The sequence below is a fragment of the Carettochelys insculpta genome, chromosome 1 (genome assembly GCF_033958435.1).
Source record: "Carettochelys insculpta isolate YL-2023 chromosome 1, ASM3395843v1, whole genome shotgun sequence".
In the NCBI taxonomy this organism is placed as follows: domain Eukaryota; kingdom Metazoa; phylum Chordata; order Testudines; family Carettochelyidae; genus Carettochelys; species Carettochelys insculpta.
Window position 1 is genome coordinate 106635082 of NC_134137.1, and position 18781 is coordinate 106653862.

The 18781-nt window shown below is 45.5% G+C and overlaps 1 protein-coding gene across 1 annotated transcript in view; it reads left to right on the forward strand.

Moving 5' to 3' along the window:
• The first annotated feature begins 3654 nt into the window (after positions 1-3654).
• Positions 3655-18781, forward strand: part of RAP2A (RAP2A, member of RAS oncogene family) — a 32124-nt gene continuing 16997 nt past the window's right edge. Inside the window, exon 1 of the mRNA XM_074989407.1 lies at positions 3655-4153. Within this exon, the coding sequence (XP_074845508.1) occupies positions 3840-4153 (314 nt within the window). The 5' untranslated portion in view covers positions 3655-3839. The remainder of the gene's footprint in view (positions 4154-18781) is intronic.

Genomic DNA, 18781 nt, shown 5'->3' on the forward strand with positions numbered 1-18781 from the left:
ACAAAACTGGGGTTTTGTTGACCAAACTCACAGAGCATCTACATGCAAAATGCATTTTCTCCACAGAAACTGACGCAAAAAAGCCATGTAGATGTCTGGTGAGGCCCTTTTGTTGATAAGGGTGAATCAAAAGATCAATCTGATTATGCGTAGATGCGATCTGTCAACAGAAGTTTTGTCAGAACATCTCTTCCAAGAGTAACTTCTGTAGACAGCTGCTTCTAGTGTAGAGATAGCTGCTGTGACAAATTTGATTGCCAGCATGGACAGAAAAGATACACTTGTTCATCTGTGTGTTTTTTGTTTTGTTTTTCATTTTTTGTCCTGACTAAAAATCTACATTTTAACTGCGTGGAAAAGAACAGAGTGCAAGCATAATTCTTGTACAGAAGGTGGGCACTTTATTTTATGCAAACTTTCGTACTTTGATATTAGATGGAATTTTTCAGCCATACCTATACATTTCTTTGCTTTTTACTGTTTTCTGTGATAACCTTAATCCTTAATTTTTCTGGCATGAACGACAAAGCTGGCATGCAGTATGAGCCCGAGATATAAAGATCTTGTAGAAGAAGGAAAAAATAAGAACCAGATACATAATCTTAGATGAAGACAGGTTAATATATCTAGCAAAAAAAAGTGACGTTGTTGTCATCAGCAGAAGATAAAAAATCAACATTTGTTGAGAAACTATACTGAATAAGAGCATGTGGTTAGCCAAAGATTGCAGAAATAGACTGCCTGAAATGTGACATTACACATAAACCATAAAAAAGAATAAATGGTGAGACATGGACTGTAAAACTGCCCAAAATAAATCCACACAAAAATGTTAGCCCTTTGGAAACTAGCCAACTCCCAGATAGATATCTTCCAACAAGCTGGAGAGGCTAATAGGTTCTCTCTTTCCCAGCACATTATTCCCTTCTGCCTATATGGATGTCCGGCTCAGATTTTTGCCTCAAGTCCTGACTTTTCTCTGCCTGGGAAGGGTTTTCATCCTTCAATCTGATCCAGATTTCTCTGGCTGTTGGTTACCAGCTACTCCCTGAGACAAGGAATAAAAATGGGTGCAAGTAACACATATGAGCAGCTGAGTCCTGCAGAACTGGCACACAGCCCAAGGAACTCTATATTTATTTATTCCCATAAGGAGCGGGAGAGAACAGTGTCCTGCTAGGATAAGGAGAAGCTGAAGACCTAAGAACCGGTATATACTTCATTCCCCAAGTGCAGAACACCAGGGAGTATACGTGTTTTTGCTGAGAAGACATTATACAAGTAACTGAATACAGCATGACCAGCAACAAGTTGTAACAACTGTCTTTGTTCCCCTCTTTTCTAGGGCATGCTACATTATACGACCTCCTAATTTGTACAACCAATGGATTTTTGAAAGGGCCAAATGGAAAAGGGTTTCAGTACTACAGCTCTACTAACACTTGCTGGTAAGTGCTCGGCACTTCTGAAAATTAAGCCATTAAGTGCAGTCTTTTTATGATGCCATGTTGCAGTGCAAGACCACAGAACACAGAGATGTGCTAATATCTGCTTTCTATTAGAGCACTGGAAATCCAGCTCACTGGGCCATGGGCATCAATGCCTCATTCAGTCACTGTTGGCATAAAAGCACTACAGCTAGTTCAGGAGACAACAGTCAACATCGTTAAGTACATTTTATACCATAAACATCCACTCTTGTAGAAGAATACCTAAGCCACATGCCAAAGTGGGGCCTTTACTTCACATGCTAAATTATGTTGAGATACCATTGAGAGGCAAGCCAGGACTCCTCTACCTCTGAAAGATCTGTCCTTTTAAATCAAACTAATTTGGCCCATTGTGAGACCATGTACCACTGTGGAGCAACAAGCACAGTACTTGCCAAGTGTAATGGATGGCCAAATAATACTTTTCTGGTCTGAAGAGACGAATAGAAAAAAGAAAAAGAAAAAAAAAAGCAAATGTCGCTGTCGACTGAAAATGTTACATGACTCAGTTCTGGTCCAGTCTCAATTCTGACTGGAAGCTCCTGAGCACTTAGATATCTGCACAAGTCCAATTGTCACTGAATGCACCGAACATTTTCATTAGCTAAAGATCATTAATTAGATATCCTTCTGCCACATGAACATCACTAGATGCTAATAAGCAGTCTTCCTCCTTCTTGAGAGATCAGGGTAAAACGGGAAAGGATGCCCTAGAGAAGAGGTGGAATCTTCATCCCTAGAAGTTTTTAAGTCCTGGCTTGACAAAATCCTGGCTGGGATGATTTAGCTGGAGTTGGTCCTGCTTTTGGAAGGGGGCTGGACTCAGTGACTTCCTGACATCCCTTCCAGCCCTAGGATTCTATGATTCTACAAACCTCCTCAAAAACAATGAGATCCCTGAAGCAAAGATTTCAAAGTTCAAAACTGAGGCCACAGAAGAAAAAAGCTGCAAGGACAAAAAGGAACTGATAGATATTCAAAGTACACGAACATCTAATAAAAAGGCCTGACCACAAGACAAGGCCTCTCTGAGCTCTCCAGAGACCAAGGACTAATAAACTGACAAGGAAACAAAATTGGATTTATCTAAAAAAGGATCAGAGAGGTAGCAGAGTTAGTCTGTCTCTTTAAAAACAAGAAGTCCCATGGCACCTTATATACTAATGGATATCTCTCTCTGATACTTGTCACCATGCAAGGCACTGCATTTAGCCGTATTGAGTGGATTTTGCAGATCAATAATTTCAGAAGGTGGGGAACTGCAATTGTCTTTTTCTAGGGCAACCAAACCGCAGGAATGAGAGGCTTGCCAGAGTGGCGTCTGGAGGAAAACAGAAGTTCCAGCCAGTCAAGTATTATTCTTTTCCTGGTAGCTCCTCCCTTTGTTTTCCTCTGGTTCATTTATTCTTCCCTTCCTCCAAGACCACGCAGTGCATTTAGACCCAGAACGGAGCTCGAGGAAAGTGGGAAGTTTGCCCTAAACTGTGATTAGAAAAAAAGGCAAAGGAATGTGTATACCCCCAGCCCCACACAAACACACACACGTACGTAGCGGAGCGGCCCCGCTACCTAACACACAAGCATATAAGATCCAGGCCAGGCCTGTTGCTGGCCGCCTCTTGTCAAACACCACAACCAGACAGGGCTTCCGACTGGCTGCACCGTCCGACCACCCCTCCGCAGCCCAGCCCCGGGCAGTCTGGGCCGCCGGCGCAGCCCGGAGCCCAGTGGGGAGCAGCATCGGGGGGCTCGTACCGCCGCCCCCCGGCAAAGCCGCCTCGCGCAGAGAACTCCGCGTGCCGGGCTGACACAACCCCAGCAGCTTCCGGTCACAGAGAGCAGCCATCCGTGCCTGCCCTCTGATTGGCTCCCTCTTCCGGGCGCGTGACTACCCCCCGGCCTCCGGTTGGCCGTAGGGGAAGCCCGTGTTCGACGCAGCCCTGGAGACGGCGGGGCGGGTCGCTGTTTCCTAGGCTACAGCAGATGAGGAGGAAGCTGGTGGCACCGGCAGCTTCACGTGCGGCGCTCTCGGGTCCTGCGATTGGCTAGGCCGCTTCGCTCCGGGTCACGTGTCGGCGCGACTCGAGCGGGCTGGTTGGCGGGCTGTTGCCTGGGCGATAGAGGAATAAGGGGCGGGATCTCCGCCCCGCCGCCGCCCGAGAGCGCGCGGCTCCTGCCACCGGCAGCGCCGCCCAGGAGTAGCCGTCGCGTCGCTGCAGAAGCGTCCGCCGCCCGGGCGAAGGCGGGGCGGGGGCAGAGCGGCGCGGGGGCGCGCCCATGGCGGGGGGGTGAGCGGCTCGCGCTGGCGGCGGCGGCGGCGGCGGCGACGGGCGGGCGCCGGGCGGGAGGATGCGCGAGTACAAGGTGGTGGTGCTGGGCTCGGGCGGGGTGGGGAAGTCGGCGCTCACGGTGCAGTTCGTCACCGGCACCTTCATCGAGAAGTACGACCCCACCATCGAGGATTTCTACCGCAAGGAGATCGAGGTGGACGCGTCGCCCTCGGTGCTGGAGATCCTGGACACGGCCGGCACCGAGCAGTTCGCCTCCATGCGGGACCTCTACATCAAGAACGGACAGGGCTTCATCCTGGTCTACAGCCTCGTCAACCAGCAGAGCTTCCAGGACATCCGCCCCATGCGCGACCAGATCATCCGCGTCAAGAGGTGACTCCCCCGCACGGCCCGGCCCGGCCCGGCTTCCCGGCCCCACCCCCACCCACTCACCCGCCCCAGGCAGCCCCCCGCCCCCTGCGACTGCCGGGCCCCGCTCGCTGCCCGTGGGACGGGGGCGTTAATCGGTGTCTCGCTAGTTAGAAAGGGGCCGGGCAGGGGTTTCTTTGCCGCTGTTCCCCCTGTCCTGGGAACTCCTCTCCGGCATCGGGCCTTATCCAAACCCGGCCGCTGGCGCTGGTTCTGGGCTGCAGCTGGGCTTGTCCCCAGGCTGGAGGATGGTAGCCGCTCTGTTAGCCGATGCTGATCCTCCCCGGGGCTGGTAGCAGCGACAACTTTGCCATTTTCCTGTCTGCAATGAGTCAGGCTGCTAATCCCGGTGCAGGGGAGTGACTGTCCTTAGTCTAACCCCGAGGGCTGTGAGGAAGGTAGGTGGTACTTGGATGTCATGAACAAAACCTTTTCTTGAAAGTACTTCACTAACCCGTTTCTTAGCAAAGAGAGCTGGTACCTGTGTGTGTGCTCTGCTTACGTGTTTAGCTGAATGCAAAATTTACTCTGACAGATAAGCATTTAGCTGAAAGCAAAATTTACTGACAGGTAACTGTATAGATTTTTGTCTGTCCTCCCACATCACTTCACAATACAAACCCTTTCCTCGTTACCAAACTGCATTTAAGGCATACGCTGATGCTTAGGCCTCGTGAGCACTCTCCTTTCACTTGTCACCCCAGTAGCTTCTGTCATAATAGTAGTTTCTAGTGAGTTAGTGTATGTGGAGGCTGTGTTTTTAGCCACTGTATCATTGAGACATGTTATGAGCATAGTTGGGTGACACAGGTTGCAGTACAAGTGGCCACTGTACATTAATGCTACCACTTGCGAAACTGTGAATGGCAGTACAGCCATCTGAAATTTTTGAGATGCTAAAGTGGAGGAGGGCATAGCTGTGGCCAAACCATCTTATAGCTGGGTTTATTCTTTGTCTGTTTAGGCAGGTGTAACTGCTAGAGAACCACGTTTGAGTCAAACAAAGTATCAGTCTAAGTTAAATCATGGTTCTCACATGTGAACACTTTTCTTTCTACACATGGAAGAAAATCTCCTGTAATATAACATAGTATGCCCAAACTGTGTTTCCATCTTTCTGAATGCTGCCAGCACTTAGAGCAACAGCACTTAATCATGAATGACTATTTGCATGGGTAATGTAATGAACATACAAACTTCTGGAGCAAGGGTTAATATTATAATGGTATGGGAGATGGCATTTCAGAAAAAACAAAATTACCTATGCCAAGGGTGGTCACCCAGAAACTTGGAAATAATTTCCTATACGCATACTTTATAACCTGTCACAGACTTTTTTTCACTCTTCATTAACTGTATAGTAAACTTTCGATTTTATGGACTCTGATTTAGCTGTCTTCAGTTACAGCAGACGTCCACCAGCCTCCCACCCCCATTGTTCCCAAATTCTGCTTAATTGGGGCCCATAAAATCCTAAATCCTGCCCCTTCACTCCCCCCAAAAAAGTGCAGTGATTTACCGGAGCCACCACTGCTGCAGCTGGAGGCGTAATTCCTTCTAGCTGCTGCAGTCTCCTGTGGCTGAACCTTCCACCATGACACACTCCTCCCACCATGTGCAGAGTGCCTATGCAGGCAGATGGCCCTTGCATGTGTGCCCCACCCCTGGTGGTAGGAGCATGTGGCAGCTCCCATGCTGGCAGCAGCAGGGCCTCTCCAGCTGTGGCTTCTCCAGTGGCGTTCCAGCAGCAACATTTTTGGGGGGTGATTTTTAGGCATTTTTGTCAGATTGGGGGTGGGACTGGGGCTGGGGGAGCCTGGCGGAAGTAGGTAGGCAGTAAATCCTGGACTTCCAGGTTTAATGGACACACCTTTTCCTTCTCGCCCCCTTTAGTCCATTAAATCAAAGTTTTACTGTAGTCGGAAAACTTAAAGATGAAGGGTGAAATTTTCGGATGGACAAAGGTGGTTTGAAAGCACAAAGTTCTATTGAAAGTCAGTTTAAACTTTATTTCCATTATGCCTTTTGCTTTTCCACCACTATATGCTATTATATTTGACTTAAATATAATTAGCTATTACAGGTTTTTATATTCCTATCATATTTACTTAGCTCATCAGTCAAAAGCTGATCTTACTGTCCGTTTGGGATCTGAAAATCTAGCTGCTGTTTGTACAGCTCACATCATAACCGGTAACGGAGATTCTGCAATCAGAACTAAATAGAGAATTTGTGGCTATCTGAAACAGGATAGAAGCTAGCACTTCCTCAGTTGATTTCAATCAGCTCTGTCACCAGTAGAGCTACATACCTTTCCTTTTTTTTCCTGTTGCCATCTACTCTTACAACTTGTATTAGGCTGTGTCTACACTACCTCCCTTCTTCGAAGGGAGGATGGTAAGTAGGGTGTTGGGAAATTATGCAACACTTCATTAAGTTAATTCTCTCCTGTGGCAACTTCGAAGTGTTAAAGTTTAAAGTGCTGGCTCATGTGTAGCCACAGCTAACCCCAGGCACTTCGAAGTACCAGCGGGTTAGCCGTGGCTACACGCGAGCTGGCACTTTGAAGTCTAACACTTCAAAGTTGCCGCAGGGGTGAATTAGCTTAATGAAGCGCTGCATAGCGCTTCATTAATAATCTCCCAACACCATACTTACCATCCTCCCTTCGAAGTAGGGGGAGGTAGTGTAGACAAGCCCTTAGTGTAACATTTCACATTTGTAATTGGTGCTTTGTTGGATAGTTGTGTGAACCAGATGTCCTATTACTACAGTGCTTTACAGAAATTAAATCTAGTGCAGGTCCATAGCTAATAGTGGAAATACTTTGCTAGTCATGCAGCTTTAAATGGGGACTTGAGTTGTGGTTAACAAGGGGACACTAACTTTAAATCTTGGCTTTTTTTTAAGCTACCAAAAATCATTTTGGGTACTGCTGCCAGTCTTCAGGCCAGCCTCTGCAGTTTTATGGTCATTTTCTTCATTTTTCATTCAAATATTTAAGCTCTTTTAGTTTTAGTGATCTTAAATATAGGCTTGTAATCATAGTAAGTTGAAAAAAATCAGTTGTCACTAAATTGAATGTTGACTGTGACATACACTAAACCAACCCCCCCCCCCCCCCCCCCCGGAGTAAGTGTGTATATGCCACAAATATAATGGTCACAGAATAGTTGTTATGATGAATTTCCCCTTATGTACATAAGCCCCTAAACTCAGTCCAGTTCACAAGAGTTAGGGTTTTACATTTTAACCCTGCAAACAGTTACACACATGCTTAACTGTGTGTGTTTAGTTCCAAATGATGAGTAATTGGAACTTGAGTATACAAGAAACATTAGACTTCATGTGCGCACAGCTTCCAGTGGCCCTTGATGGATTCTGTGTTAGTGAGCAAAGAGATGCAAAATGTTACTTTATGGCCTCTGAGTAGGAGATACTAAAGTGTTAAGAAGGTGTGCGTTCTATTACATATTTTACTGAGGCTTTTTTTCCCATGAAAATGGGTGAGTAAACTTGGGCACGTGATTAACTATGTTGTTTACAATATACAAATAATCCACTTAATTTCAGAATGAGCTGGGTTGCTTCTAAAGAGATGTACTTGTTTGAACAAAGCTAAGCTCCTAGAGCAGTGCTACCAGGAGTTGGCTGTGAGGTGAAAGCACTGCAGTTCTCAGTGAAACAAAGTTTAAAAGTGACACACCCCAGCAGGTTTCAAGAAAATAAACTAGGTTAATGAGAGAGCTAGTGAGTGCACAAGCTAAGAGATATTCCCTTTGTTGAGAGGGACTAGATGAATTCTAACATTGATAGATGTATCACTAGTATGATTCCAAAGTGTTTACAGAGAAAATGTTAAAATGCAGCTCCTACAGTTTATGTATATGCCTGTATTGCAGTGTACCCATGTTCTGGCTTGCATGCAGCATATGCTAGCCAAGTCTGCCCTCGAGTGTCCACACTGCACAACCTTATGTAACCCCTGCCCTATAGCCATGTTCACACACAGTGCAATTATATGTGTTTGATGCTATCGTTTCTGGTTACGTGTGACAGATTTCTTAGTGTCTCACTATATTTGAGCTACTTTAGGAGATATATTTTCTGTCTTTCCTGGGCCACTGCACAGAAGCTGTTTTAGTCTTCCAGATTTAGTTGAAGTATTTCCAAATCTGTATGCTTCTCACGTCTGTCTGTTCCAGCTGGGGCCACATCATGGATCCATTGTAGGTGAAAGAGCTGATCCTGCTCATGCCTGAGCTGGCCATGCAGCTGGGTACAGATTCTACCAAGTGATAATAGTTTTTCACCAACAGTTGCTGAATAGAGGAAGACACAGGACATGGAGGGGAGACAGTTTGGAGGACATGGCAGTTCGGAGACTTCTGTTCCTTGCTGCAGTTGCTGCAGATTTCTTATGTATAGACCAGCCCTATTGGTACAAGACATTTTGTGCAGCACATCATCTAGGCCTAAGACAACTAGCAGTAGCTTCAGAACTTAGGCACATGGAAACAGACCTTCTTAGAACTATATGAGGAGGTTGCTCTGACCCATCAACACTAGGACATGCAAATGAGGGACGTCATGCCTGGCACACAAACCAAGTCTGTCCGTGTCCAGAAGCAAGTTGTGCAAAACTGTGGGCTCAACCATGTGCTTGGGATAGTGATGAGCACCCATTTAGAATCCTTGTAATAAGGACAGAGTTGCTGGACCTGTGGTCACTATTCTTAGCCTTGCAATAAAGGGTCATAAGGTATTTTCACGTGCTCCCTGCAGTGCACAACAGTGTCTCTGAGATGATCTCGAGGAATTGGAGCTTTTGGGCATCCCTCCCAAAATCATGCTCCTTGCTGTTCTTAAATGTTTACAAAAATGCTGGAGTGCACCGCTGGGTAGCTAGTGGTATGCTGAGTACCCATCTTCTAATGCTGTTTGGTAGAACTTTGTGAAAAATAGAACAGCCTGTGTTTGAAGTGAAGGTTAAGTGCAAAGCAAGTGTACATGGGTTGGCAAATAACTTTTGGTGCAGATGGTTGAGTGGGAAGTGAATAGATAAGACTGGGGCAAAGGTGGTGAGTGGGAAGTGAGAAGGTAGAAGAACCACAGCAAACAGGCCCCAGGAATTGTGGGATATAGCGCTATGAGAGTGTGTGTCCATGTGGAACACAGCCACATGCTCTTTCTCAGTTGTGTTGTCTTAAATTTCTCTGGGTTTGTCTACGCACATAGATGAAAGGGGTTTAACTAAATTGTTTTCTAAAACATTTCAGTTAGATCAGATCAAACTTTGCCAATTAATTTTGTTAACAAAACTGGTGCAACATCCACATGCAAAATGTGTTTTGTCAACAGTATGTCAACAAAAGTTGGCAGTTCTGCCATGAACCTTCTGTCTCTCTCAGATGAGGAAGGGCACTTTTTGTTGACAAAAAAAAGTTGTGTGGATGCTCTGGGGGACTTTCTCTCAACAGACAGGGTGCCCAGGACAATGGGCAGTCCTTTCTGCTGTTCTTCCGAATGCCTGTTTTATTGAAAGAGCGGCTGGACAGTCTGGCTGCTCTGGTGAGAGACCAGAGCGCTCTTCCGATTAGCTTTTGTGTGTGGCCATACTCTGTCAACAGAAGATTTTTTTGGAAATCTCTTCCGACAGTGACTTCTATCCATAGCTCTCAGTAGTGTAACCGTAGCCTTTGTGTTTAAGGTGCTACAGGACTGCTTGTTTTTTTGAAGATCTACAGATTAACATGGCTATCCCTCTGAGACTACTTATCAGTGAGTTTAGGTATTCTAATAATTGGATGAAGCGGAAATTAAAATATTACCAGTTGGTCTGATTTTTCAAAATGGGTAATTGTGTGCCTTAAAATTATGCTTATAGAATGGTTACATGATGGTGTAGTATGTTGTCATAAAAGGAATTGGTTAACTTTTCAGTAGAACCAAAAGGATATGATATCATCTCTTTTTTTGGGGGGGGGCGGGTAAGGCGTATAGACTAAAAATACGCAGAATTGCGTTAGTATAAAGAATAGTTCATGTAGGGGCAACGTCAATCTAAAAATTTTAAGATTTCTTAAGAGTTTCCAGACTAGAACTGAACTGTACTGCACTGAGGGAAAGAACCTAACAGAACATGGCTAAAAGCTTTGCAGAGGGGTGATCACGTGGGAGATTTTTTTAATAACCTGAATGACCCAAACCTTTGTTCTGGGGTGACTAAGGAAATGCAAGACTCCCAGGTCATGTCTACACTGCAGCAGGCAGGGAGCCTCCCCATGTGGGAGAACAAACTCATACTAGCTGGGTTCGAGCTAGTGTGCTAGAAATAGTGAGGATACTACATCTCTGACAGCGAGACAGACTGGCCACCCAAGGGGAGTCAGGTAGGCTTAAGAACCCAAATCACTCCCTGTGATATCTCCACTGCTATTCTTAGCATGTCTGCTCTAGGCCACATAGCCTGACTTTGTCTGTCTGGGCTGGGGGGCTCATTCTTGGCTGCAGTGTATGCACAGCCCCTACTGCTTTAGACAAGAAGCTCTTCTTTCTGTGCAAGGTATAAAAACCAAGTGAAACGCCTCCAGACTCCCGAATGGGTGTTGGTGGAAAACAAAACTTCTGCAAGCTGGAATAACTCTTAAACTGTTATCTTTTTTTCTTCAGATTTTAGGTGGCAAAAAGCTAGTGTCATTACAAAGAGTCCGATTCTTTAAATAAGGATCAGAAGTGCTCCCTGAAATGCAGTATGTTTTCTATCTAGCATCTGGTTCTGCAATCCAATGAGTGTCCACCAAATTCCCAGGAACGGACATGGGAACTTGGACTTGCATATATTTGCCTGGGAATCTGTATGAATACTCTTTGGAGCATAGATACTTTCCTACCAAAAAAGAAAAGATGACATCTCCATGTGCGAAAGAACCTGAATACTCCTATTCTAAATAATCTAATTTAATGATGTGACGCTACTGGTTAATAGAGAAGTCCAGTTATTTGAAAGCTGGTTGAAACAATTTACTGTACTATTTAAATCCTTGTACTCCAAGTGGAGCATACATTATCTACAAGTCTCGTCCACTTCACTCTAGCTGACTCCAGGAGTACCCCAGTTTTTGTCCTTCAGTCTCTAGATCTTCTCCACGTTGTAAGAGGTCTTCCTCTTTTGTGTTTTCCTTTGGGGTCCATTTGAAAGCTTGACAAACTATTTTGTCTCCACTGCAAATCTGTGCTGTCTTCCCTGCTTGATACATGGTCTGAATGTTCAACATACCAAACAGGATGGCTGTCCTGGCTGAGAGAAGAGTCATCTGCGGGGCAGCTTCCTTTCGGCTTTCCCTACCATACTTCATATTCAATCCAAGCGGATTGCCAACTCCTCCCAAGACTGGTGTAGATGTTTCTGTAACTTGTTTTTTTTATGGATAGGGTTGTTAACCATAAGCCAGCCCCTTTTACCTTAGGAAGAGGTGATCCAAATATGTCTGGTCTTTACTCTTTGACATGTGGAGGCTGGGGACCCTTCCAGGAGCTGTACCTCCCGCTGGCACAGCTCTCTGGGTCCTTGAGACACGCAAGCCATCTCACCACAACCATGAGGTAGGTTTGAATTAATGGTCTGGTCTAGACTTAAAGATTGTAGAAGTGTAATTTTAGTGGGCTAGAGAAAATCCTATTAGAGCACTTTTAAATTAGTTCTGTAGTAGGATTGACTTTGTATTTATAACTAAGTTAAAGGAGTATGAAAATGTTTTTACTTTGAAGTTTGAGACAGTCTTACATCTGCTGGCCTTTCATGCGATTCCTTTTTAAACAAGCTTATGTGTTTGAATATTTGCTTCTAGAGCATTCTGTTTTGTTTATTAACTAATTTTTCCATGTGTTTATTTCATAGTTAGAATAAACTAATATAAAGACAGAAATAGTTGTTAAATTAAATCTGACCAGTTCACCACACTCTGTGGAAGGGACTCCTGTCTGAGAGCATGCCAATCACTTGCACACACTAGCATGATCAGGGGCGGATATCACTGTGCCTCATGCCTACCTCAATAGGCAGGGTTGTGAACAGTACAACCATGCTGGGGGAACTACCTAGGCTGGGCCCTGGCTTCTGCGAGCAGCAGCCTACCGTTCTGCTTCTTTCACTGTCTAGGTTCTTGCCTGTAGCTCAACTGATATTCACTTTCTATTACTAGATATTGGCATCTGCAAATAAAACAAATTTGGGCTCACAGGGCTCAAATTACAGCATGTTTTTCTGCTGGCTGTTTGTGTAACTATGAGTGAGTGCTGAACAGACTAATTCTGCAGATAAAAAGCTTACCACTCCAGTGACCACATATTTGCTTTTTAAGTTCATTTAATAGAAAATCTTGATATTATAACAAATTTGCAAATGTATGACTGAAGTTATGAGCCTATCAGAGACTTTTTGGTCATCTTTCTTCTCCCACTATCACCAGTGGCCCTTGTTCTTGTCTTACCATGGCTTGCCTTTGAATACTGCATTCAAAAACTTGTGTGTAAAGGGTATTTTTGAAGTAGACTTCTTATAATGGGAAAGAAGTCTCACAAATAATACCACTTGCATGGGCTTGGGGGTTTAATCAATTTGGAGATAGATGGAAATGCAGGGCGGGGCCACTCTTCATTGTTATATTGGTAATTGCATTGAAATAAAATAATCAAGCATGATTTGTAGACTTGTTGTAGATGAAGAACGTGCAAAGGATGTTAAACTAAATTGCTTTAGAAAAATATCTAAAAACACTTTTCTTTCCAAAAATTTGAATTCTTATAGCATGAAATGCCCAAAATGCATATGAAGTCACAATAGTCAGGTTTGGCAATGGCCTGCTAAAGGGAATGTGGGTAGGGCAGAAATGAACCCTCAGTTCATGGGGTGGGATTTGCAACCTTAAGGTGCCTTGCAGCATCCACTGCAGCTTAATCATCTGGGCTGAAGTAATAAGTGTGATTCTTTTTGCCCTTGTGCCGTAGTGCTCATGTCAGCAAAGATCACAGCACAAGCCCAGTGGTTTATCCCCCATCCCTGTCCTCTCCTTCATGCTGGTGAATGTGAGAGTGTGTAACCTATATTTGGGCTTAGCAGCTTTGTGTAAAATTTATAAAAGAAAATGGAAGGATTGTAGCGGCTCACCCCCTCTCGTGAGGGTAGTTTGATTTAAGATTCCATTTCCTTTCTATGATTGGAGCTCAGCAGACAAGGGTTTTCTGTGGTGTCTATACTACAGCATTGGAGTGGCATGCAATACCCCCCATGATCAAAGTACTATGATCCCTATTTTGTAAATGGGTAACTAAAACTCTGTCTGAGCTTACCAACACCAGGGTTAAGCCTGTACTAAATTGAGTTAGTGTATGTTGGAAAAAGGCTGCAGACGTATAAGCTAGCACACCCTTTTGGAGGGGGCATGTTAATGAGGCACTTTGGCTGATGCTAATGAGGTGCTGACATGAATGTGCAGTGCCTCGTTAGGATAATGGCGGCCCCACACAATTTGAAAGTGCCTCTTTCGGAACGCATGCTGCCCATGTAGATGGGGCCTTTCTAAAGGACCCCCTAACTTCAAAAGCCCCTTCTTCATGTTTGGTTTTAGGAAGCCTTTCAAAAGGCCCTACCTGGTCTCAGTCTAGAGCCACCGCTGGCCCTGGGGCGTGGAGCTCCTGTGGGCCAGGCAGGCTACTGCCTGCCCTGGCACAATCTCCTCAGGCGGCTCCTTAGGTGGGGAGCCCCAGATGGCCTAGATAAGCAGCCACTGCTGGCCCTGGCAGAGCTGCCAGCTGCCCAGCACATGCTTCTGACTGTGCAGTGCTGGGGCAGATCGTCCAACCCACCCCCAATTATACAGCATTCCATTTCATTCCATACAGCCTCAGGCAATGTCGGAAAAAACGGAATGTTGGTAACTGGTGGTCTAAAACATGCCTTGAGCAGCTGCTTTGAGGGTGAGATCCTTGATCTCCCCATCTGGAGAGAAGCAGCAGTACAGGCTGCACTTGAGGCCAGCCAGTAGAATATGAAACCCCTGGAGGAAATGTGAAAGCAGCAAACCAAAAAGGATCACTACTATGACAAACGTATGAAGATACCAGAGCCGAGAGAAGAAAATCCAGGACTCTCCAACCTGTCCAATTTTTGATTATCTGGCCAGGATGTTTAGCTGTCATAGCACTGCGGAGCTCTGTGCCTACATAATTCAAACTCCCACAGATGAGGAAGAGTCTTGCAAATAGGAGGAAGACAGGGAAGAGATCTCCTCAAACGGCAGGATTCTTTTGGAGCCTATAGGCATGGCCAGTGTATACCCATAAAGATAGTAAGGCTACTGCTCCTTTCTGAGCCGTAAAACTCAGGTGCAAGTATTGATACTGGATAACTAGTTTAGGTTGGTACAGCAGATTTAGATTAGGTTAGTTGTATAGCTGTTAGGAGTTTTACACCGGTTTTTAAGTTGAATAGAAAAGTAATGGGAGTGGTTAGGGTTTCATACAATCTATGCAAAGTTTGATCTGTCTATTTACCTTTCAATATGCCTGAGAGGAATTTCAGTATTAGATTCTGTGCATTTGGATAGAGGAGTCTTCACTTTTGGAGGGTGGGGGAAATGGGCTTCTGGGCATTCTGAGAGATGGCTGCCTGGCCACTACCCCAGCATAGGTCACAACTCCCATTCCCTCAGCATCATCTTAATGAATAACCGCAGCGTATCTTGCAGGTCTGCTCTCTGTCTTTTGGATTAAAATCATTTTCTGCCTCGAAGTCACTCACTTCAGTGTAACATCACTGCCTAAAGGGTGTAAGCTAATCTTTCCCCCACTGCCAGTGCTGACCCTAACTCCCCCAACCCCATGTATGTATCGCCTGATGCCTAGCACTGGGGTGGCCAAACTGTGGCTCGAGAGTCTCATATGGCTTTTTCACAATTAAAGTATGGTTCCTAGAATACTCTACTTCTCTGCCCCCGCCTCCATTTTTCACATGTCAGAGTGGGGTAAGAGACAAGACTGGGACTTCTGTCCTGTGGAGGCATGGTGGAGCTAGGGGCTGCTGCCAGAGATGACTGGTACCAACTGAGAGCGGATGGACACAGTTGAAAGGATTGTGCCCCATCCAGTAGCTTCAGATATGCCCCTCTCTTATTCTCAGTGGCTTTCCTGCTGCTTCCAGGTGTGAGCTGTGTGGAGAGGCAGTGTCAAATAGCTGGGAGCTATAGGGAGGGGTTATTCCTTTAGCTCCCCAAGGAGAGGCAGCAGCAGAAGCTGCAGATCTCCCTGAAGTGCCTACATGTTTGTCACTGCATCGTTCCACAGCTGCTACGGATCCCAACTTGATTGCTTCAGCAGCTGCTGTGCGGGAAGAGGAAGATAGCCAGCCAGTACCACGTGACTGACTGGAGCCAGCAAACCCTGGCAAAAATCCCCAGCAGGGAAAGACTCAGGGTTTCAGCCCCATGAGGTGTGCCTGCTGGGGATTTTTGCCAGGGTTTGCTGGCTCCACTCAGTCACGTGGTGTTGCTGGGCTCTCGGGTATCTCCCACACATCCAAAGCCCTGGGTAAGTATGCCTTAGCTCTCAGTCCTCTAAAGATTGTCATATGTGGCTGACAGGGTCAGTAAAGTTGGCCAACTCAGGCAGCATAAACCCAAGCCCAAACTGGTAATATAATTCTAATATCTCAACGTGGCCTTCGTGCACACCCTGATGACCTTCACTGAGGTGCCTCTAAGAGTGGGGTGAACTATATATTATGAAATTAAGAAATAGCTTTTTAAAATCCTCTTTCAGTACTTTTCTGGAAATAAATGTAATATGAACAATAACCCCTTGTTTCTCATTCTCTATTCCTCCCTCCAAAGCCCTTGCAGCAGCAAGACCCTCCAGGACAGGGACTACGTCAATAGTTGAGCAGCTGTCCAATCTGAAGAGCAAGTAAAGGCGGTCTAAAGTGGGGAAATATTTTAGAGCCCTTCTTACAGACTTGAGGAGGAGGACAGGTAAAACCATGGAGACTTGGAGAGCATTTTAGATGTCTGAGATAGGGAGGGAGAGCTTTGAAGAGTTCCAGGACAGTGTTAGTATTATCAAAGATAGGGACATGCAAGAACATTTGATAGAGCCAGTTCTTGGGCACAATGCTCTGCCAGAACTCATGCTGCAGTTAGGCCCTCGGACAATGCTGTTCCCTCTGTCAGAATCCAACCATGTTCTGCAGCCCCTGCCTAACACAATATATTCGGAAATACGAGGTGTTCCCTGCTGCCGGCCTGTCGTTTTGGTCCCTGAGCCTATATCCCATCCCCAGGCAAAGGGCACATATTGGTGATAGCATCACCACATTGGAGTCCAGCATAATTGCATCACAGAATGCACCTGACAACTTTGCCCCCCTGACATTGGACCACAGAAGAACAAGACCTAAAAAGGCAAGGCATTTATTCACCCTGTATAGGAGCCTCCCCGCCATTCGTGCATGCTAACCACCCCCTTCAGTCCACTACTGAATATCAGGCTGTTTCAGCTTAAATCAGTTTTCCCTATATTTACAATCACTGTTAGCAATAGATACAATATTTTTTGTTTATTTTATTTTTGGCTGTTATGTACTGGCATATCTTGAGCAATAAAAGCCATTAGTCTTAAATAATCTGCAGCATGTGCATGGTACACACAAACACATTTTCACAGATTGTCTGCTCTTACAAAAGGATAGTGGTATATACAAGATACACAGTGCAACAAGGTGGCACTTCCCTTCACACATAAAAGTAACTCCAGTACTTGCCCTACAAAGGCATAAACCATGCCAGTTAACTACTGCACGTTTTCAGGCTCCAGACTCAAAAGAAGAACAAAAAGGAATTCTAACAACCTTGCCCTGGTGGCTTATAATTTCTGGAGAACACCTTGCCAGGTGCTCGTGCTGCTGACCAAATGGCTGTACCTCACTCTCCCACCCATTGTTAAAACTTTCACCATGACTTGTCAATACTGTACAAAATACAACATGCACTATTATTCAAGGCAAGTTTTGTTCCGCATGAGTTTTTTAGCCATAAGATTAGAGACATGGAGAAAGTTTTAACAACGGGTGTGAGGCTCAGCTCTTATAAAGCACCATCTAGTTCTGAGATGTTCAAATGCAGGCTCCGTTGTCGTTCTGCAGCTATGGATGAGATAGTTAAACCGTTCCCTTCTTCTGTCCAAGTCCCTTGTAAATGGCTTCCTTAGATGGGGAAGCAGAGGATGAACTTCCAGGATGATCAAAGCAATCTTTACTCCATTGATGCCCCTAAGACCCTATGGAGAAATGTCATGATTCATTAATGTAAGCAGATACGCATTCTGAAGGATCCAGGCAGGGAGAAGCTTTTGAGACCACCATCTGTGCTCAACCAGGCCAAGGAGCACTGTGGAGAAATATTCCTTTCTGTTTATAAACTCCAGAGCCTGAGGTGGGCAACTGAAAGACATGCATAGATCCCATTAGTTGTCACAGTGTACTTCAGAGCCCTCTGCATTCAAAGCCATCAATAATCTCATGAGCATTACCAAGTTGTATGTCCTAGTTCACCTGTACCTTCTGTATGGCAGCACAGAACTGCATGACTTGGTCCCAGCAGTTACTCTCCCTGTGCCGAATTGGTTGGCAGCAGTCTAGTGACAGTTGTGTGTGGTCAGCTTCCATTTAGCAATGGTGAACTGCTTCTCAATGCATATGGAGCACTATGTATTGGTGCACTGTCATTGCAGATACAGGATCCATTCAGCACAGATCTTAAAGCTGCATTTGCCACCCTAAAAGCCTGACCCGACTGCTAGTCAGCACAGAGCTACAGAACTACCCTTTCCTGTCCAGCCAGTTCTGTTTCCTGAGCTCAGAAACAATGCCACATTATGGCCGTGTCTACACGAGCCCCAAACTTTGAAATGGCCACGCAAATGGCCATTTCGAAGTTTACTAATGAAGCGCTGAAATGCATATTCAGCGCTTCATTAGCATGCGGGCGGCCGCTGCACTTCGAAATTGACGCGCCTCGCCGCCGTGCGGCTCGTCCCGACGGGGCTCCTTTTTGAAAGGACCCAGCCTACTTTGAATTCCCCTTATTCCCATGAGCTGATGGGAATATGCATTTCAGCGCTTCATTAGTAAACTTCGAAATGGCCATTTGCATGGCCATTTCGAAGTTTGGGGCTAGTGTAGATGTAGCCTATGTGACCCCTCTTTAAGAGGATCTCAGATAGTAACAATTCCCTGGTGGCAGTGTCATCCTCCATCTCCTGCTTTCAAAGAAGCACTTATATCCACATTTGATTGGTGCTGCAGGACCATGGAATACGTGCCTAATACAATGTATGCCCAGTTGACACCAAGCTTCCACAATATGTGTGCGGTGATGCACATGGAAAGAGAGTATTGTCCCATCTCCATGCTCTTAGTGTGGCTTGCATACCACACTTGGCTCAAGCTGAGGCTCCCATTGAGACAAGCCATACATGACTTGCTACGCTCGCCTGGAGGCTAACATTTGAGCTTCTGTGAATGTGGCTGTAAAAATTGAA